Source organism: Drosophila tropicalis, unplaced genomic scaffold (assembly GCF_018151085.1).
Source record: "Drosophila tropicalis isolate 14030-0801.00 unplaced genomic scaffold, ASM1815108v1 contig_443, whole genome shotgun sequence".
Lineage (NCBI taxonomy): Eukaryota > Metazoa > Arthropoda > Insecta > Diptera > Drosophilidae > Drosophila > Drosophila tropicalis.
The window spans coordinates 169,273-191,794 of NW_027172907.1; the positions used below are offsets into that span (position 1 = coordinate 169,273).

A 22,522-nucleotide genomic window follows, 5' to 3' on the forward strand; every position below is an offset into this window, starting at 1 on the left:
TGCATGCCCTTTACAATCTTCAGCAGATCCTGTATTCTGGCAAGGCTTATAGCGAAATTGGATTTTAACTAGAGGGTTGGGCTAACTTCGGCAGTGACAAAGTTTGTATAAGCTTGCAAGTTTTTCTATTACTCTTACCTGACCTACAGGCGTCAAAGCGAAAAGAAAAAACGAAATTTCTGCCAATAAACGGCCTGGCAGAAGGAGTTTGCGATGATCTAGACAGACAAGCATTGCTATGTGAACTCGACTCTTCGGGCTGATCAAGAATGTATATACTTTGTTTGGTCAGAGATACTTCTTTTTATGCGAATCAATATACCCCGTTTGCAAGAGTATAAAAATATGTGAAGCAAACGTAAATAATTGCGCATCAAGCTGAAAATCGAAATTTTCCCCCTTTTTTTGGGCATAATTTATTAGGTATTTATCTCATTAATACTTCGGTAATTGTGAAACATAAAATTAGTTTCAACATTTGAAGTACAGACTTCAAATTTGTCTGACAGTCATCGAGATCCATGTAGGTAACAGACGGACAAGCAGAGAGATCGACACCTTTTCATCCTCTGGACGCATGGTCAATAAAAAGGCAATAGAGAGGTGACACATGAATAATAAAAAGAAATAATGCCAACACATTTTTGTTTACAATCTGTGGCCAACAAAGAAAAAAATTGTGCCAATGTGCCAAAAATTCTAGGTAGGGACCTCAAAAAATTGTGAACAAGAGAGAAATTACATAATCTTGGGCAATCATTTTATTTCTTCTCACATCTTTAGACATTATATTCATTTATTAAACCCAATCCATATTCTTTTGCTGTGTAATTCAATCACAAATGATTTTTCAGAAGGTAAGACCTGTAGGACTACAAATTCGATAAAGCAAAATCATCATCGACTTTCTCTCCCTGTCGCATTTTACCGACCAACAAGTTGCTGTTATTAAGCAATTGTTTTTCATGCGTATTCTTTGTTTTCGGTATTTAAGCAAGCAACATACAAGCCAGTTCAGAATGGCGATGAACAATTTCCATTTTCAAGGCAACTTAATAGCAATGAGAATCCGTTGAAAACACTTGAAAATGTTAAAGGGATGAAATGAAACGGAAACTCCAGAAAAAAATATAATAACAAAGAATCGCCGATTCCAGAGATGGGGCCAAAGCAATGTGGAGCAGAGGAAGAAGTGTAAAAAGTAATTAAATAAATCAAGCCAAGCACAGTTCAATTAAATTGCCAGTGCAATGTGGGCAAGTGAGTGGGAAAATGTCAGAATCCAGAACTGCATTGAACTAAGAACTGGAAATTGAACAGGACATTCGGGCAAATGAACTGTGAACATGGCTGAAGGGGATGCGGCGATCTGTACTCCTACTAGGTTATGCAAAAGGCATTGGGCGGGCGGGCAGCTCTCTCTGTCTCTTACCTACGTGTGCATACCTCTGACTTTCTCTTCATCCGTTTGTTTGTTGGTAATTGCTGTTAAAGCAAATAAATGTAATTATTTATTGCATTTCGCAGCATTTGACATGCTCGTGGAAGAGCAATGCCAACAGAATCGGTATCAGCAGGTTGGTCAGTAATTGAAAACCGCTTTACGTATGGATGGACTTCCAACCCTATCCCACCTCAAACCGATATTTCAGATAACTCGCTTACGATATTTACAAGAAAAATGTTGATATTACACATTTTGAGGTAAATCTTCAAACGATGATTATATCAAAGTTTATATTCATTAAAATCAAAAATACATTTGTGCATTGGAGCAATAATTCAGAGTTAATTAAAATTGGAAAATATTGATTTAATAATATTTGCAGCACTAGATCAGCATCGTTCGCCACTTGGGGGGTGGCACTTTCTGCCATTTATGTATTTACATACATTATACGCAAATGTAATCACTTTTTCCAACAAATTGCTAGAGCTAATGGTCGGTTAGTTTTCATTTGATGTGACCACCCTTTGGGCATATTGTCATTTATAATCGCATTTTCAATTTAAATATTTAGTCAAGAGAGAAAAGAGAGTGAGACTCATTACCCGGGACTAACTTCATTCGAGTAACTAATTTATGTGTTGTTTATCGAGTTCAGTTCAGAATTGTTTTCAAATTTGAATAGTTTCTGCTGTCTCATTAAGCATAGGTTAATCTACACCATCGCATACAAATATAAATATGTAAATTCAATATAAGCAAAAAAAAAAAAAAAAAAAGGCGACAAATTGGTCGAAAGCTATTTCTATTTTGTGAGTTACTCAACGAAATACATAGTATGTATATTAGAATAATCAGACAATTAAAAAAGGCATCCCACAGGCATATAGAGTTTAGTAAAATTAATAATAATGGAAATCAGCTCGTTTTTTTATATTTCCTTTGTTACCTTAATCAAAGCTTATTTTATAAAGCAGCAAACTGTTAAGCAAAAAACCAAAATAAGCTATCTGTCCCGATATAACGTTTTAAATGTCCCTATATAGTTACAGACATGCAAACATTTGATCAAGGTTTTTGCTTTATTATACAAGGGCTATCTCTCTATGGCAGGTTGTTTGAGTTGTCGGTCAGTCGACGTTTATATACCCTTGCAGTCCATTAAATCTGTACATGTTCCAAACTCTGTTTCTGTATAAAATTGGTCATAGTACCCCATAGTATACATATATATTCTTGATCAGCATGAGAAGCTGAGTCAATATAGCCATGTCCATCTGTCTGTACGTCCCTCCGACGGTGCGTTTTACTCGGATAATTTAAAAGCTATTGGCATATTTTTGGGTAGGATCGGCCTTTTCATTAAGTTGTATACGAAAAATCTGTGAAGCAGTGGAAGACTGGAAGGGTATATTAATTTCGCCATAGCCGATGCTAGCTTCTTTAGTTAATTACATAATAAGAACCGAATTTAGTCGCTGCAAAACTCCTCTTAATTGAACAGTAACTAAATGAAGTTTTAAAACAAACGTTTCTAAAACCTATTTAGTTTGCCCCTCAACTACTTTCAAAAACGAAGAATTTGCAATAGCTTTTCCATTCTTAATCTATACAAATAATCTGCACATTACATTTTCACCATATTATGAAACATTTCTTTTCAATAAACTTTGAATGATTGACGCAAAATGTAGAGAAATTTTCGGAATGACACATTATAAGATAAATTGTGTCAAATTTTGCGTCTTGTTCATTATGTTTTCGCATTGTTTTTGTTATTGTTTGTGTTTTTTGTTTTTTTTTTGGCAGGCTTATTTCTCGACGACCTTACAAGATATTTTTTTTGTTGGTTGAATGCAGAATTTGTTTAAAAAGATATGGGCAGTACATGGAATTTTCATGTTCTCTCCAATTAGTGAGTGATTCGATTAGATTTTTGGCAACGGCCACACCCATTCTGTTCGAGGGCATGTATAAAAGGGGATCTGATGGAGCGTCTGTGTCTTGTATTTTGACGTAACGTTAAGAGACAGCAAAGAATATTTAATAATTGAAAAGCAAAAGTTTAACCCAAACCCAAACAAAATGCAATGCTTTTGGGCATTTGTTGTGTTTATTTTGTGGTGTCTGCTGGGCCAGAGTATGGCCCAGCAACAACCGCAGAAGGTGTCCATAATCGGCGATTTAAGTCATGTAAGAGCGTATGCTGTGAACAGTGCAAGAGTGATAATTTATAGAGGTTTCTGTTGTAGGTCTGTGACAATCGTACGGAGGGCGAGTTGGTTGGCCACCCCTTGGATTGCAATGCATACTTTGTTTGCAGTCAGATACCAAATGTGCTCTATTGCAGTCAAGGTCTTTATTTTGATGCTAGCCGCAAGGAATGTGATTTACCGGAGAAGGTCAACTGTCTGACACAGGGGGGAGGACGACAACGACTGGCCCCAGTACAAGCCGAGACCTGTGTTCATGGCTGTCGATGTGGTCAGTGGAAAACCCGTTGATCCTCTTGACAAATACGATCCCTTGCATATTGAGTGCCGTCACTTTGGTGCATACTTTTTACCCCATCCTACCAAGTGTCAAGTGTATTTCATTTGTGCCTACGGACACTTGCATCGACATCAGTGTGGTCGCGGCACCTTTTGGAATTACAAGCAGGCCGAGTGTCAACTAAGTGGTGAGGCACTGTGTTATAATAATGTTCTGCAGAACCAGTCTCAATGGCAAGGTCAAGGGCAACAAGGACAATACCAGCAACAGGCCCAAGAACATTCTGATGGCAGTCAACTAACCACTGTCTGTTATATTGTGAGCACCACCAGTTCTGTATATCCGAGTGAAGTAGAAACCACACCCACCGTGGAGGAGACTGGGGCTACAGTTTCTTCCACAGATGCTGCTGTGCCGGGTCCCCCACGTACCGAAACTGGAAAAGCCCCTTTAATATGCCCTTTGGAGCGTCAGAGCTACTTATCGCATCCCGATGATTGTGCCAAGTATTACATTTGCATTGTCGGCATGCCAGTGCTGACATCTTGCCCAAAAGGACTTTACTGGGATCAAAAGTCAGGCTATTGTGATCTGGCTAAAAATGTTAGATGTTTTCAAAATTGATTGATTAAACAATGTCATCAATATACTCTTATTTATCTTTTATTGATTTGATTTCATAACACGCTAGCCATCGTTAAGCGCTGCCACATCACTCTCCGTTTGTTAGTTGTTTCCGGAGTCTCCTTTTCCGGCTGATTGCTGTACCACGGTATGCTTCTTGTCTTAGCCAAAAGGCGCTCCCAAAAGCTCACAGTCTGTACCTTTAATTCTTCATCGTTTGTTATAGCTACAGTAATATGTAGTATCAATAACAAAAAGAATATCCAACAAATTACTTTTGGAAACTGTAAACTCATTCTTCCTACAAATTTCGTTGTTCTCTGTGTAAGGTGGACCACTAAGTGAATGATTTTTAAAATCTAGACAGTTGTTCTTTCAATTGTAAACTTATTTACATTTGATAAGCATAAGATAGTCGTTGTTAGATAATGCCTTTTATCAATTATTTGTCTATTTTATCATTTACAGACGCTGAAACAAGTTTTGTGTTGCATACTTTTAGAAGGTAAAAAATTAATTTCATGTACGTTTTCCATTTATAAACACTTAATTTTTAATAGCCTTGATGACACCCTACCGAAGGGTATTAAATCTATATAATTAGGTACATATTGAGGTTGAATATTTGTAACAAAAAGAGAAGTATCCAAGTAGATCGTGCATTTTTTAATTGATTTAAAATAAAATGAAGCTTTTCCTACCAAAAGCAATATAGTCCTAATCCGGATTCGGACGGATCGAACTAATACATTATATAACTCCTAGAGGAACGAATAGCCTTTAACTAGAGACTTTAATCAACCTCTGTGTTGCTTTCTAATGGGTGGAATTATGCTGAATTTAAATGTCAGATTATGTCACAGCAAAAGTTGACAATGTCGTCGGAATTTTCCTCTTTTATAGTAGGTACACAAAAAGTCACCTAAAAGTCTTTTTTTTCATACAATAAAGTCTCTCGTTTTTCACCTTAAAATTCTATTGGATATCGGATCTTAGAATTCACCTAGCAATTTGTTAGATATCTCTTGGTGTATGTATATCCTTTGAAAATTTTGTTGGTTGTGCTTGTGATGTTGTTGGTACTTCTCTCATGTTTTGCACCACAAATCAATTATTTCAGTTGTACATACATATGTACATATCTATGTACAATGTACATTCATGTGTGATTCTATCTTTCTCTCTCTCTCTATCAAGCTTTTGTGTATGCCAACCATTTGCATTTTGTCAAAATACGTTATGCACTTACCTACGCAATGTTGCTTACTTGTATATGTGTGTGTGTGTGTGTGCATATGTGTGAGTGCAAATAATGACAGACGCAACAGCGGCTGCACAGAAACAGAGACAGAGCTAGAGTGAGTGAGTGAGAGAAATCACAGCCGCAGGGGCAGGCCACAACTCGCACTTGCCATGTCAAGTTGCTTCCGCTTTTTGCCTGTAATGGACGAAAGGACACACACGCACAACATAGAGTCAGGTCATCTGAATTCATTAAAATTTACCATATTTGACACACACAGAAACATGTACATGTACATACATACATATGTACCTGCATGTATTTAAGTGTACATACATACATACATTATATGTACATTGTATGTAAATAATTTGACTTGAGCTCCTCAAATTGCATTGCGTTTTTGTAATTGTTATTCCTGGCAACGTCATGTCCTTGCCTGTTTCCACTGATTGATTTTTAGCCACTTAGGCAACTAATTAAGTTTCGCATCAGTATAACATCGTAAATTAAATTTTCAAGTGCACTTTGCAACAAATTAAAATATTTGTTAACCAACTTGGGCATTTAATTGTTAATAACTGTATTTCAACCCTACAGAAAGACAGATAGAGAGCACTCTAAGGATAATCAACGATATTTTTTCTTCTCCGTCTCCATAGCACACCTCATTCACTTGTTCCAGCTACTTTTTCTCTGCTTGCTGTTCTGCTATTTTGCCACTTCTGGTAAAAGTAATAAAAAATAAAACCTCTCTGTTGGTGGAGCACACGGTAGAGCAATGATTCAGGGGGCAACGTGTGGGTAAATAGGGTGCTAGGATCTATATATTTCGGTAGAGGTGTTTGTAAACCATAATTGCGCGCAAAAAGTAGCAAACAGCCGGGGTGGCCAGGGATATCCAAAAAGCCAAATCCAGCAGGAGGAAACAAGGGAGTAAAAATGAAGTAAGTAAGTTATCGCCCTTGGTCGACTTTGGTGCACCATGCATCAAATGAAACAAAATTGTCTAAGAACGGTCTGCAAAATGAAGCCAGAGCTTTGTCTTTATTATCGCATTTTAATCAAATTTGTCAAAATTACTACTTGGTTTGCTCAATTCATTATGAAAATTTGGTTGCCTTAATTAGCTGATTAGCTTGTATGCCAGCTTTTAATACTGATCAATAGAATGGTAAATGCTCTTTTCAACAACGGTTTATTTGTCGAAGTTCTTTGAAATATATCGATCTCTTACAGATACGATATTGTGTCGTTGAAACTGTGCCAATCGATACAACATGAAAAAGAATATTTACGGATGCCCTGACAATTTCGTCTGTACATTTTTTTCTTAGTTTGACTATATCTTGCTTCTGTCTGTTGCATACTTTTTGGTAAACTTTGTATACTATTTCACTCGACGATTCCAGCGTATGTGTACTAAAGAAAACATCATACACAGAGAAATAGTGCGCGAAATGGAAAGAGGCGGAGTTCTTGTTCCGTTCGTTTCGTTTGGCTTCACAATTTTCATTTTCACTTGCCTCCTTTTTCTTTTTCTTCTGTTGCCATTTCCTTTAGTTAGTTATGTACGCAATTATGAGCAATATACACATGTATGTATGTATGTATGTATGCATGTATTTTTAGTAAGCCCTGCCCCTACCGTTTCGCTCCCCTGCCTTGTGGCACTTTTGGCGCAAGAAGTTTTTTTGAGTATATGTAGTTCGCAAAAGAAAACCCAGGTTTTTGCTGGCTGTAAGAAGGAAGCGAACCAAAAAGGTGTTAACTTTATTTATGTAAGCAAAAAAAAATAAAAGAAGCAACAAACGGAAACTACCCTTTAACAGACTGATGACAATCATTTCATAAGTTCCTCAAGCCACAAAAAGGCAAATAAATGCCTAATGAACCTCATATGGGTTTCCAGTTGTAAAAAAATCGATAGGTTTTCATCCAGCCAACTTGATGTGCTGGAGTAATTGCTTTAATTATCTTTTGCGTAGCTAATGTTTTTCATCTTCTTTCATTTCCATTTTCATGACATGAAACCATGAGGTAAAATGATTTACAAAGGTTGCCAAAATGTGTGTAAAAAGCAGATGAATCATTTTCGAGAGTTTAAAATATATACATATATCTTAAGTGAGCACCGATTTTTGGGATTCACAAGCTGTGATTAACATCGACTACTTCTCCGATTTATATATATTCTTAGCCTAAGAGATATTATGGCTTTCATATTTTGGATTTTCTATTAAATATATTCAATTCATGTACTCAAGAATATTGGGTTCCTTCTGCTATCGCATTGGAGTTTCAGTTGAGTCAAAGTATAAATAATTAAACAGGTTAAATTTCAATAAAATAAGTTCTTTATACTTGCGCTGAATGCTCATTTTACAGTCGAAAAAAGGCATTCCACACATATGTTTCACAATTTAAATGGTTTCTGCCTTGCCGCCACATGAAATCCACTTCACCTACAATAAAGCTGGCGGTCGCACTCGTCTACTATACTTTGCCCATTTAGTTTTTCATACACCTGTTTTTTAATTTAATTCGCAGCATATTGAAAACAATTCCCCGCCACTTTCCACCTCTCGTACCCTCCACGACCCGACCGCTTAACCACTTCAAAAAAATCCAATCAAACACGCACACACACAACACCAGATTTTGATACTGAGTCGCGCAGCGCGGCACCTCCCGGATGCTGGGTTATCGGCGAGAATTGAAGTGAAGTGCAGCGTCGCCACTTGAGCACAATAAAAATCATTTCAAATAGTCGAAAAACGCGAAAGGAAATAAAAAAGAAAATGGGGGGAAAAATTAGAAGTAGACCATCCCGGGGAAGACGAATGAGTGGACCGGTCGGTTTGTTACGTTCACGTTACTCACCCAACAAATACGCCCGTATCGACATAACGGGTGTAGTAGAAAATGCTAACCATGGTAATAGCAAGCAGGGCCAGGACACAGCGACGCACATTGATGCCAAAACAGCGACGTGCAATTAAATTACAACAATGGCAGAACCAACCGCCTGGCAAACCGCCTCCTCCGACGGCCCCGCTAACTAGATGACTGCTGCTACCAGAGGCTATTGGGGATGACGACATGGTGCTCGAGCAGGAGGTAAAGGACGCTGGCGATGATGGCGATGACGATGAGGTAGACAACGAAGAGCAGCTGCCATTGGCTTTGCCCTTGTACGTGACGATGTTGGTGCTGTTGCTAAGGCTGTCGCCATTGCCGCCATGGAGCATGGCTGGCAATAGAATTGTGCGATCTGTGAAGGTGGTCGTCTGACCATGTGGTTGGAGATGATGATGTTTAAAATGGTTCGAATGACAATTGTCATATGAATTCGTTGTTGCCGTAACTGTTGTTGTTCCTGTTGTTGTTCGTGTTGTCGCTGTTGCTGCTTCAGCTTCCATATCCGTTTGGGTTCCGGTTCCAGTTGTCACGGTCGCCATATTTGGTTGCCTAATGAGTTTTTCATATCGATTTGCATTGTTAGCCGCTGCTGTTGCTGCCAATGATATTGTCATATTGCGTTGTTATTGAAATTTGTCGGTGGTTATATCTATTTAAAAACTTCAGGATATGTTCTCTTTAAAAAAAAAAAAACAATCAACGATAAACGAGCTTCCAAAAAAAAAAAAAACCCAAAATCCAAATAAATTGTTCTAACAAACAACACACGCGTTTTAATCAATTCTCTCACTATGGCACTTGTTCTTTTGTTTTCTCCCCTTCTCTTGCTTTTAGAGTAATGTTTGTTTTGCTTTGTTTTCCTTGGTTCTCATTCACTTTTCAATTCGCCATTTGATATGTTTCCAAATATTGAAATATTCATTTTGTTTTGCCATTATTATGATAATTGAAATCTGTATACCCTTCTCTTCTATATATAACAGTTTCTGATGTTGCTTCATTTCTTCGGTGCTGGGACTTTAATTGAAAATTCTCTTTAAATAATTCCATTATTGATGTTTGCGTAATTGGAAATTGATTGCGGCAACCCTCGTTTCGTCGCACTATCAGGCAATGACTGTGGCTTTGGTTGCTTCCAAGTACTGCTGACTGCTCTCTTTATTGACAACTCGACCGATGTCGTCGTGGCCGGGTTCTTATCTGTAAGAATAATGAAATGGAAAACAGATTAAGTAAATAATTCATATTTTATAGTAAAAGTAAATACCAGTAGCCTATTTATACACTAACAATACAATAGACTAAATCTACAAAAAAAAAAACCTGGGTCACATAAATTTCTAATAAAGTGAGTATTCAATTTTGTGAGTAGAAATCAAATTATAATTTAACTGATGAACTGTTTCTAATATTTACAGGGAACTCTCTTTGGGATTGTCATCAAGTAAAGATCAATCATTGTTATATATTTTAATTTAGTTATATCAATGCTCAATCCAGGGAATTGCTTGATTAATTGTTCATAAAAATAGGTTATTTTGGTTAACTTGTATACAATATGTATAAAACCTTAATGAAAAAGTACCCCAAAAATGCTGTCAAAGGTATTCCGAACTTTATTTAATACCTCGGCAACGCTCGTGGGGATTTTTTAACTGTACTACTTAAACTGATTGCAAAAGTCGAAAAATACAATGTTGCTCAAGGTCTTCTAATTGTAAGATTAGGTATTCGTTTTGTGAACTTCCGATGCTGAGCTTGCTAAATTATATCAGATGCAAACCAAAACGTTACTCGCCAATCCTTACACGTGTTTTTCCAATCATAATGAAACTAAAATGTTATCAATTTCTAAATTGTAGGTACTTTACTTCACTTTAAATTTGTTACTTTTGATTGTCCATACACAATTTCATCTAAGCATTTGATTTAGGCATATGATAAGCATGTTTACATTATAACATTTAGTTCCAGAAGTTTAAGTACTTTCTCTAGATACCATGAGGTGTTCCCTCTGAGTGTAGTTAACAGATAGAATATTTAACAGAACGTTCTCTACAAAACAAACTGAAATGAAATTTTAACCACTTTGTCTTGAGTGCTTTTTTGATCTTAGCAAATACTTCCTATGACTTCTGCATTTTGAGTGATATTCGAAAAAACCAAGACCCTACACTGATTTCAATCTCTTCTGTTAGGCTTACAGCAACCTAGAGACCTCTTTTTGCTATAAAGGATCTTCGAGTTAGTAACCTCATGTCACGTTTTTGGCTACCACTTGTTTGTTTATATTAACTGTATTTCATATGATTCTATTACATTTTTGGGCGTAAATATACTATTTGTCACATTTACTTACTTAAACCTCAACGTTCAGACTACATACGAACGGACGGACAGGGCTAGATCAACTCGGTTGATTATGCTAATCTAATATATGTACACACATACATATATTGTTTTCGATGTTGTATGTATTTTCCTATTTATATACATATATGTTAATGAACATTTCGTTTTTCACAAAGAGAGAATATATTTTATTTTGGCTTTTTCAATTCATGTGTCACATCATTTAACTACAACAGAAATGCTTTTAAAACTAATTTACGTTACATATTTACAAATAGTTGACAACTATGTATGTGTGCACACATAATATGTGTGTGTGTGTGTGTGTGTGATAAAGCTTATGTGACGCTTGATAAACGAAGACAACGACGCCCCTTAAAATGGATAGTTGTCAATTTATTTGTCTCTGAGAGCCAAACCAAAACAAGAGCAAAAGCAAACAAACTAAACAAAATGTTTATAAACCTGCCAGATAACAAATAAAACGACAAATTGTTCAAGCCACAAATGACTTCAAGGGTGTATCTCCAGTTCATCCTCTATGTGTGTGTGTGCATGTGTATGTGTATGTGTATATTTAACCATTAACTGCATATGCCTCAGTTTACAAAGGTCTTAATGGCCATACACTGTTTAATTGGTATGTGTAACGGCTATCCCAAAACACACGCATAAAGACAACATACTTTTGGGGGCTTTATGGCCCAACTAAATGAGTCAATAATGAGGTTTAGATGAGAAACGATGCTTATCATGATGGCCAAGTGAAAGAACATGTGTTAACTGAAACACACAAACACATTCACATCCACATACAAAGAGAGAGACAGAAAGATAATAGATAAACAAAATGTCAATTTGAAAATACTTTTCGTTTTTATTTCTATCATCGCATTCTTTGGTCACACTTTCTTTAATCCCGCATCCATCAAACTCACCCACGCCCAATAAAACACAAATGTATCAATTTAATTGCCAGTGTAAATTGATTTATAGCCAAACATAAAGCTTTTATGTATTTATATATATTTTCCTATGTAAACTGAACATTTCTCAAGTGCGAAAAGCCATTAAAGCACTTTGTCTATAGGCTGATAGAAACAAACATTTTAAACAAATGACAGAAAATTAGAGACACATACATAGTTAGAAAATATCAATACACGGCAATCGTTAGATATATTTGTCGTACCTTTAGGAATCCTTCATGTTATTTTAATGTTTGTTAGAAAACAAAAAAATGCATTATTGGTTAAAAGTATTGTTTAAAATACTTGTGGCAGTTGTGAGTTTATTTAGCCAAAAGTACCAAAAGAAAGTTAAAGTCAAAGTAAAACCAATTTAATTTTGGGATGATGCGATATATGTATGTAGGTATATTTAGCCGTCACGTTCCTTAAAGGACAGGACAAAGTATGCCGTTGGTCTATTTTTGAATGGCAAAGCAAAACATCCGCCTACCTAAAAGTATATCGATTCGAAGACTTCGTTATACCCACTAAAATAAGTAAAAGATAGTGCTCTGTTTTGGTACCTTACTAATTTGGAACAAAGATATTGGGATAAAACTTTTTATTTAAGATTTTTATTACGTCTGGCATAATGCATAAAATACGTTCGGGTCAGAACATTATATCATTTCGTGAACGAGTTGGAGCATTGGCTTGCCAATGGAAACGAGCAAGATAGATAGATATAGTGAGAATTTGAAGGTTATGTGTGCATACATCTAGGTATTGAGACTCAGAAAATATGGCCTAAGACTGCAGGGGTAACCGTTAGCTTCGGAATGTTTTGTTTTTCACTTAATCACTTCACTTCCTTAATTAAAAGCGATTATCAATATGTTGTGAACTGTCAGGCAACGACCCCTAGAGATATGGGAGGAGGTCGTGGCTTCGTGAATGCACGAAAAACTAATAAAACACAAGATATAGTGGACGACCAATACCCCGAATAACAGAGCCGGGGCTATTTTCGTCCCGTGCCGCAGTTTGTATACTGCATCAAACGGAAAGAAGCACAAAAATTTAATTTCCACAAAAGAACGGCCTACAAATTTAAGCTGGAGCAGTGCCCCGAGCATAGTATTCCATTTTTCGTATTATAAGATAGCTTTTCAACCGAACAATCTGATCACATGGCACATATTTGTGCCTTAGATAAATGCATCGATAGTGTATTGTGTATATCAATACGATTAATGGGATCGTTAATGTATCTTCTGTCTTCAAGGATGTAATAATAAAAGAGAGGGCAACTAAACAAAAAGCAAGAAGGGAGTCAGACAAACATAAACTATAACAACAAACATTTGTTGACTGATAAATGGCTAAACCATAACAAAACGCAACGATGCCACGTGGGGATGGAAGTTTGGTGGGGTTGAGGGGCCTCAATGGAATTTTGGAGGAAATAAACATGTATCTCTTGTAAATATACACAAAAACGAATTAACTCGTATCGACGAGTTTGAAATACCATGCACTAAATAAAAAATCAAATTTTTGGCCAAAATTTTAAATAATCTTCATTTTTGTATACACCACATGAGTCTACATGATGGCTTTTAACTTTTTTAGTCTCTGATCAAAAATTTATATTTTATGGGGATGGAAAAACTTCCTTCTGCCTCTTACATATGTTTTGACGACTTTAATATACCATTTTACTCTCTGAGTGCATGGTATAAAAAGGGCTGGTCGAGGCATAGTGAGTGGGGTCTGGTGAAAAGTGTGAAAAAATTAATTTGTGTTTAGCTGGAAATAAAAACGACAAAATTATTTTCAAGTAAATTAAGAGAAAAATCTCTCTCTCCCCGTTACAAGCAAATCAACGAAACAAAATAAAAAAAGTTTTCGACAGCAAAGAAATATCCAAGTGTTTGGGGCAAGGAGACTGAAGGGGACAAGGAACCACTCTATGACGGTGGTTTCTTGCCGAGGTGGAGGCGACGAGAACAAACGTAGAGACAACTTTGGTTTGCCTCGCTTGGTTGCTTGGGCAATTGAAGAGGAAATTAAACAAGTTTTGTGTTTAACGAAGAAAGGGCAAGAGAGAAAAAGAAGAAGAAAGAAAAGTTTCCTTGGGGCGCGAGTTAGCCTTAAAGTATGCAGCAGCAAACTAACAAGAAACTTTCACTCCATACACTAGTAATAGCGGGTCAAAAGGGGCGTGGCATTGTCACTGCTACTGCTGCCGTTAACGTTGCTAAAGTTTTTGAATCAATTTAAGTTTTGACATTTTAATGATAAATTTGTAGCATAGGCAAAAAACGAGTCGAGAAGAAAGTAAAGAAAACCAAAGCAACAAGAAACAAAAAACAAGGCCAAGAATGTCGAAAATGTGTGTGGATAGTCAAGTTTATGTTGCTGTCCTTGTTGTGGTTGCAGTTAGACGAAATTTAGTTAATAAATAACTGAAAAGTATTCAGCAAAGTAAATGGAAAAAGAGTTTTTGTTTATCTTTTCCCTCACCATCGCCTTCTCCATCTTCATCATCTTTGTTGCACACCATAATTGCTAACAAGGCAAACTGTTTTGAAACAAATGAAGCCAGCAAAAGGTAACCTAATTAAATTCTCGATATAATTTTAGATATGCTCTGGAAGCTTACAAAATTTGCAGACAAGAAAACTGTTTGTTAATTGGAAAATGTCAAAAAACACCAAGACTAAACTGTGGATAACTACCAAACTGTATGTTATTGGTATATGGAATCTATTTAGATTAGATTGGTGCCAACTCCTCCTTCAAGTACAACTTTGATTTTGCTAGGCAGTATTTATGCCCTAAATTGGACTAGAGAAATGTGTAGCTTGACGTGACATATGACCAAAAATCGGACATATAAGAAGGGTTGTTTGGTTTAATTGGATTATGATTTGAGAAGCGGCGCTTTGATTTAATGAAACTAAGGCTCTCAATCGATTTAGTTGCAGGTTTTTTCCTCCTCCGACCTCCATCTCAAGTGTTAGACACTTTAAATCCTCTCAAACCTCTTCAAAAATCCTATTCATGCACCTTTCCCTCTATTGGGATTTTTGCTGACTAAGCAAATTGAAATAAAAATCAAAGTGATGTAAAATGCATTCCAAACAATTCTGGGCTGGCATTTTTATTAGTGCCTTTTTCGTATTTTTAGAGAAACAAATGAAACAGCAGAACCAGACAGCATCAACTAGGTCAGTCATTCTGACATGGCCACCTGCCAATTCTCAGCCTTCGTTTGCCCTCCGTTTACTCGCACCTTATTTTGCAGTTGCTGCAGCTCATTTCCTTCGAAGTAAAATCTACAAATGACTGTACATTGAACATGGTAAAGTGTCCCCACTTCCACCCATCAGCACGCCCCCTTTAAAGAGCTTTTTCTACCCACAAATTGTACATGATTTGTGTTTTAAACTTTCACACAATGGTCGGATTTTGAAATGTTTTTGGAGTAAAACTAATTTTGAGTCTTTCCGTTTCACAGATGTGTTTACAATGTGAATTGATCTAGACCGACGGACATGGCTATATAAACTCGTCTCGTCGTGTTGATTACAAATATACATACTTTATTTGGTTGGAAATGTTTCCTACTAAAATATTTTGGAAAGGGTATAAAAAGATTTTTTTTCAGTTTGGTCGTTAATTGGCGCATTTTTCAACCAATTATTTTGACACCAAAAACTTTTAAAGAATATACATACTAAAAATTTAAGTCGATATCTCGGTTGCTTAAAAAACGACAGTTTTTTGCCAGGAACTTTGCGAACTCAACCACTGTGCTTCGTTCAATTTGCCGTTTTAATTTTTGAGAATAAATTCTTTGACAAAGAGAGCAAAAAGTTTGTGATCAATTTCGTGTTTTCTAATTAGCCAGAAAGAGAACTGAATATGAGAAATGAAAGTTTGTGGCCAAATTGAAATTGATATAGACAAATGGAAAAGTTGAAGGCCAACAAACAAACACAAATAAACATTACGGCAGAATGAAGAGCAGAAAGATAATTGACAGAAGCAGTAGAACTAACTGCAACAGAAAGACTATTTTTAATGGCTTTTTGAGTAACATAGACAACTTGGGGGGACAAGCCAAAAACTCAAAAATTTGGGCCATTGAATTGAAGTTTTGTTTGTATAAATATAACATGTTCCGTGACCTAACAAGTTTCATATCGCATTTATATTGTTTCAATGTCTTAAGTCTTTTTACAGATTAGGTGGGGTTTCCTATCGAAGAGTTGGAAAACAGTTCACAGACTTTCCGAATATACATGTATGTATAGTATTTAATAACCTCCAGGAGAATAAGCAAACATCATATCAGATGTCATCCATATGCGGACTTAGCATTGAGAATATTGTTTTTATCTCATTCAGTTTGAAACGAATCAAACGCATTAGCAGAAATTGTTGATACATCATTGCTGACGTAGCAAAGAACTGCTCGTAGTCTTGTCTCTCATTAGAGATTGGAAGTAAAATCATTATGAATATATTATACATACATACACATAATTGCTTATCGCATTCCAATTGATTGCACATCAACAAAAAATTGTTTATAAAAGTGAAACAGACAATGATAGAAATGAATATTTATTCCATTGAGACCAGTTGAGTCTTACTCACAGTCAACGGGACAACTTATTGGGGCAACTATTGTAATTTACTTCACTTCGTTTTGACTGGTCTGCCGGCAGCCGCCACTGTCAATGCCAGACGGTTAGTTGGATTCTGGTTCTCAGTTTTCCAGCTTCATGCCGTTTCAACCTCAAGCAAAACCCATTTGTAAGCTGCAAGTGCAACCAAACAATTTGGCTAAGATTCCGTTGCGTGGGCCCAAGTGCACGCGCCCACGTTCTCGGCTCCGCAACACAGTTTCGACTTGGACCACAAGTGAGTGACAGTAAGGCCTCAAAATGCAGACAAGCCAAAAAGAAGGCGAAGGAGGACTGGCCATGGAAAAGAGCAAGTCATAAGCTGCTGCTGTTGTTGCTGCAGCTGCTCTTGAAGCCTGACGACGATGCTTTGGTGAAGCATCAATCTGTGTGTGTGTGAGTGAGTGTGTATGTTGTTGTTTGTTGTTTTGCGTTCTTTGTGTAATTGACTGGGCGTGTAACTGGTTTTTGACTTGTTGTTATTGCCAGCCAAGAGAAAGGCAAACATACACCCACACCCACGGGGAAGAGAGAGAGAAGCGGGGGCGATGAAATGCCATTGTGATGTATTCTGCTGAGGAGATCTGTTAACCAATGCCAAAGTACAAAATGATACTCTTATATGTACAAACATCATGTGGCCCACAAAAGCGGTTAGGATAGATTCATATCATATGTATATGTATGTATGTACTATGTACAGGAGCAGCAGCAGCAGATGGCTCTTCCTCCATGAAATTGATTAAAAAGCACTCTTACAATTTATAAAATATCTATGCTCCAGAAGTTTTTTATTCGTCGTCCGTCTAATTTCCCTATAAACTGCAACATATCAACTTCAGAAATGAGTCATGTCACACACTGTGAACCGTTGCTGTAACAAATGTCCTCGTTCATATTTTTAATAACTCGACACGTTTTTAAATAATTGTAATGTTAATACAAATGATATGAAAGCGTAGTGTCAATGGGTTGTATATAAATGGAATAATATCATTGGATATTGGTCTTGATAAAAAACATTTTAAATATGACTTTTGATAACATATCAATAATGATGGCATGAAAACGACAAACTTTAAAAAAGGCCAAAAATAGCAGGCTTCAGGATTCAAAGTTACCCTCAAAATGGATGCTGATTGATCAATTTCTTTAAAAATGTTATTGTCCACTAATCGATAAACTTTCGCACCACTTAATGCATTTGTGGCCCTCTAAGCGTTGACCATCACCCGTACACCTACTCTTACCCTATATGCATCAAGCGTATCAATTTATTATGCTTTTTGTATATGCGTGCGTGTGTGTGGTTTGTGTTTGAAAGTGTGTGCTAAAATTAGTTAATGAACCCAGGCTCAATGGTATAATGAATAGGAACATGTAGCCTGCTGTGTTTGTGCATGTTCGTGTAGTTGATTTTCATCGTTGTTGTTGGTGTTGTTGTTATCATTGCAACAGAGTTGGAGTCCTGTTGTCATAAAGATAATGTTGTTGTTGTTGTTGTTGTTGCTTGTGCTGCGGTGGTGAATATAAATTAAATTCCCAGGTTAACTGCCGTGTAACGTTTTATAATTAAGCCAGCTGCATAATTATGAAGGGAGCAAACGAGCTGATAGAGTCCATTTACTTATAGATTATATATGTATGTATAAATATATATATACATATATGGAGTGCGTATAGTCACTTATATGTATGTATATATAGATTTATGTACATATTTATGCCTTGTATCGACGATGTCACGAAAAATTAAACCAACAATGCCGGACAGGTTATATTACGGATAGTCGGGAGCATCTTTTTTGCTCCATTCATCTGGTTGTGGTTCTCTCCAGGACACGCTTAAGTGGTCATACGCATAATCGACAACTGGTTAAAAACAAAACAAAAATATGAATATGAAAAGCACGGCCGAATTTTGTATTCCCTTATAAGTAAAACAAATCTATTAAATGCAAAACCAAAAATTATTTCTCCACTAGATCTTTTCTTGGAATAACAAATAATAATAGATTTCAAATTCTCTGACTAATGGTCACAAAGGAAGAAAGCCATTGGTCAAAATTCGCAAGAGTCTACAAAAAAGCTTTGTTGGCTCTAGTCATGTCCTGGCCTCGGTGTTCAATGACATCGTGAAATATACATCTCTTCATTGTCCTGTCGTTCTTTCATGTTTTTCTTGTGTTTTTATTGTAACAAGCACACAACAAACAACACACTCACACCCACTCACAGTAAAGAGAACGGTGAGTAAATGGGTAGTAGCCTATTGGCCTTGTCTCATGTACAAGCAATAAATAATGGGCCAGTTGATGTCTCGGAATGAAATGCGTGACCATCTCCCCGACGCGGCTATCATAAAAATATTTTATCCATTAGGCCATTGTCTTATTTTTAGTAGTTTGTTGTTTTTTCTTCTTCTCTGTTTCATATTATTTCCTTCCTCTATATTTCTCTCCATCTTTTTTGTGTTTAATGACCATTATTAATTGTTAAATTTATGTTCCGATACAATTGAGATCAAAGTTTAATTAACTACATTTAGTACAATGGTGCGTATACTTGATGGTTATTCTGATTAGGAAATTGTGGCACAACAAGTTTCTAGATGAATTTAAACAGGAATATATTAAAATATGTCAAATGCTGTATTAAAATTTAACCACAGCAGTTAAACGAAAATTAAATCCAAGCACAATATTTGATATATAATGTCGCCAAAATCAACCAAAAGGAAACTCATACGACAGAATCATTCGCCGAGTTGATCTAGTCTATCCGTCCGTCTGTGTCAATAGAGCCACCAAATTGTGTAATATGCACACAGTTCGAATTATTTTCAAACTTTCACTGCGTCCTCTTCCGACTCTTGAAAACTTTAAAGCTTGGTGCCTGGTATTAATAAGTCGGCACGATACCTCACATTATTTCTTATGTTTTTATTTTGGTTCACTTTAACGAAAACGAACACAGAGCAAACGTATACATAGTTCAATGACATAATTTGTCGCTTTGCATCAATAGTAAGAGCGAACGAGTGGACAGCAATAGCAGAGATACTAAAATTCACATCAATATCAGCCTTGCCCACTGGTCAACGGAGTCGTCGTCGTCATCATCCGCATCATAATCATCGCCATCATCGTCATTGTTTTCGCTTGAACTTTATTGTTTTGATTTATGCGCAAGCATAGCAACAAAGAGAGCCATAGAGAAAGAATGATAGAGAATGGGCGAAGAGGTAGAGAAGGAGACAGAGAGAGAGAGAAAGAGAGAGAGAGTCAGAAAGAGATAGATAACTCTGCAAACTAAGCTAAAACTTTGCGGGTTTTGGACTCTCCTCCTCTTATTTCTACTTCCTCAACATCCCGATTGCTCCTACTCTTCAGCCGCCTTTCCTTGGTGTGGTCCATTCAATTTTGCTGCTCTGGACACGTCGCGTTGTTTATATCGCCAACGCCAACAATGGCGCAGCGCGTTGTTGACTTTTCCACTCATCCCGTGCCCCGGACGGGTGTGCGATGGCAAATGAAAATGATGTTGTTGCTGTCGCCATGCTGCCTGCCACTGGCACAATCACGCCACCACCCACCTCACCCAAACAATCTCCAGGTCCACGGTATCCCGATTATGTTAATGTGCCCAGAGCTTTGCCATTATGATGTTGTTCACCACCGACAACCGACAACTGACGACCAACTGACGGCCAACCGACGGACCAGCGACCACTCTGCATATTTGACCATCACAAGACAGAAGCAAACAGGGCGTGTAGGAGGCAGGCAACGATTACAACCATCCAAGTTGCTGCAACATTTGCTTGCGCGAAAAACTTTTTATGCTGATGACGAAAAGTGGCAGCAGCAACACTAAAACAATTCTCAAGTCCGTAGAGAAATTTTTTACCCACTGGACAATTGCCAAACAGTTAAAAAATAACAACAAAAACAACAAACAATATAACAAAATTTACATATATCTATTAGTTTACTTTTTATACAATTTAAGAAGAGATTTAATAATAAATAAAGCAAAGCGGTCTTCTCGCCGACTTTGGTATACCATGCACCAAGTAATTCATAGGACTAAATGAATATACATATTTAAAATTAATTTGCAGTCTCTATTACCCCTAACTATATGAATGTAACGTTCGATTCCTCTTTGAATCACTATTAAACATAAATTAACCAAAGAGCGGGTCTAACTTTCGTCATTTCTAAGTTCATATACCTTTTTGAAGTTCATCTATTACCTTTTCTTATCGAGATATGCTCTACAGTGAGGAACTTAATATAAAAGTTCCGAATAGTCAAAAAATTTAAAGCCGAAGTAAAGCGCTTCTCATAGCATACATACATGACCTAAATACATACATGACCATGGATGGACATGGACATGGAAATTATCCTTAATTTTTTTGTTCTATGGACATGGAACATTAAATTTAAATTAGTTTGTATTCATGCACTAAACTTGCAACAAAGTTGATTGTATTATATTGAACAACAAATGCATATTTACACTCAAACTGGTATTTATGCATGCAATTTTTGTTAGTCCATATGACCATTCAACTAAAATGCATAACATAATAATGGAAATTTATCTAAACATAAAATAAACATTTCTGCTTACTTAATGCATTTCATAGCAGTTGATTTTCATACCCTGACAAAAAGGGTATGTAATTTTTGTTTCACAACTGTGCAATTTATAGAAGGAAGCCTTTGCAACCATACGATGAAAAAAATTTGCAAGGGCATACAGTTTTCTGGAGGTCCATACTTAGCTCAACCCTTTGGTTTTCGATTTTTTTGTGTATAGCAATTTTGTTTTGTTAATTAAAATTCGCAAAAATGTATACTGAGTCGCATGTCATAAAAATTTATGGCCGCCGTTGGACCCGGACGTGGGGTTTTTCTTTACTTTCGTCTGCCTTTCCACCAGTCGCTGCTGTTTGGGGAAACGTGGAACTCATTTTTAGTAAATTATTCAAAGAAAATGCAAAATGAGAAGAATTTGCAACAAAAGTTTATTGTAATGTGCAATTATTTATTCAGTTTATCTAATGCCTGCAAATATCAACCAATAATTTAACGAGTCCACAAACAACAAAGAGGATAACAACAACAAATAAACCAACCAAAAAGTTTGGCCCAACTTTGTCAATGACAAAGTTTATATACCCTTGCCAGTTTCTATATTTCTCTACCTCTGCCTTCTTTTCAAAGTGAAGAATATTTGAACTTTTTAGAAAGTAACAGAGAACTAACAAATATTTATTCTTGTACCAACTAAAAAATGTCCCCGTTCTTATATGCTTATTCCTTAATCTAATTTTAATCCTTAACCTAGTGCTGTGATTCCGCCAAATCTGAGATATTTTTACAAACATTAAGACATATAACCATAACAATAATATGATCCAGATGGACAGACTTGACTAAATGACATCACCGCTTCGTGCAGACTAAGTACACATGTATAATCCTTTATTGTGTAGTACATTTTTGACCAAAATTAATATACCGTTTTGCAAGAGTATAGAAATTTGTCCGGCTGGGGAAAAATATGCATTACATAATTTGTAATAACATTCCGAACGACAAGTATAAATTTTCCATATTTGAAACATTCCACATCAAATTTTTAAGCTGCATTTTTTGCTCTTTATCTTTCTCAGTCGACCGTGGTTCGCTTTTTCTCCTTTCCCAACCTTAAAAAAAGCGTGAAAAATTGTTTGCAAAAACTTTGACAGGAAACGGCAATATAAACACGTTATCTCGCT

The 22,522-nt window shown here is 36.4% G+C and overlaps 2 protein-coding genes across 2 annotated transcripts in view; one reads left to right on the plus strand and one right to left on the minus strand.

Moving 5' to 3' along the window:
- Positions 1-22,522, minus strand: part of sfl (N-deacetylase and N-sulfotransferase sfl) — a 64,867-nt gene that overhangs the window by 20,822 nt on the left and 21,523 nt on the right. The window contains exon 2 of the mRNA XM_068285847.1: positions 8,691-9,929. Within this exon, the coding sequence (XP_068141948.1) occupies positions 8,691-9,343 (653 nt within the window). The 5' untranslated portion in view covers positions 9,344-9,929. The remainder of the gene's footprint in view (positions 1-8,690; positions 9,930-22,522) is intronic.
- On the plus strand, positions 3,590-4,564 carry obst-F (obstructor-F). The gene is given in 3 exon segments (XM_068286666.1): positions 3,590-3,640; positions 3,700-3,875; positions 3,877-4,564. Coding segments are annotated over 3 exon segments (915 nt in total).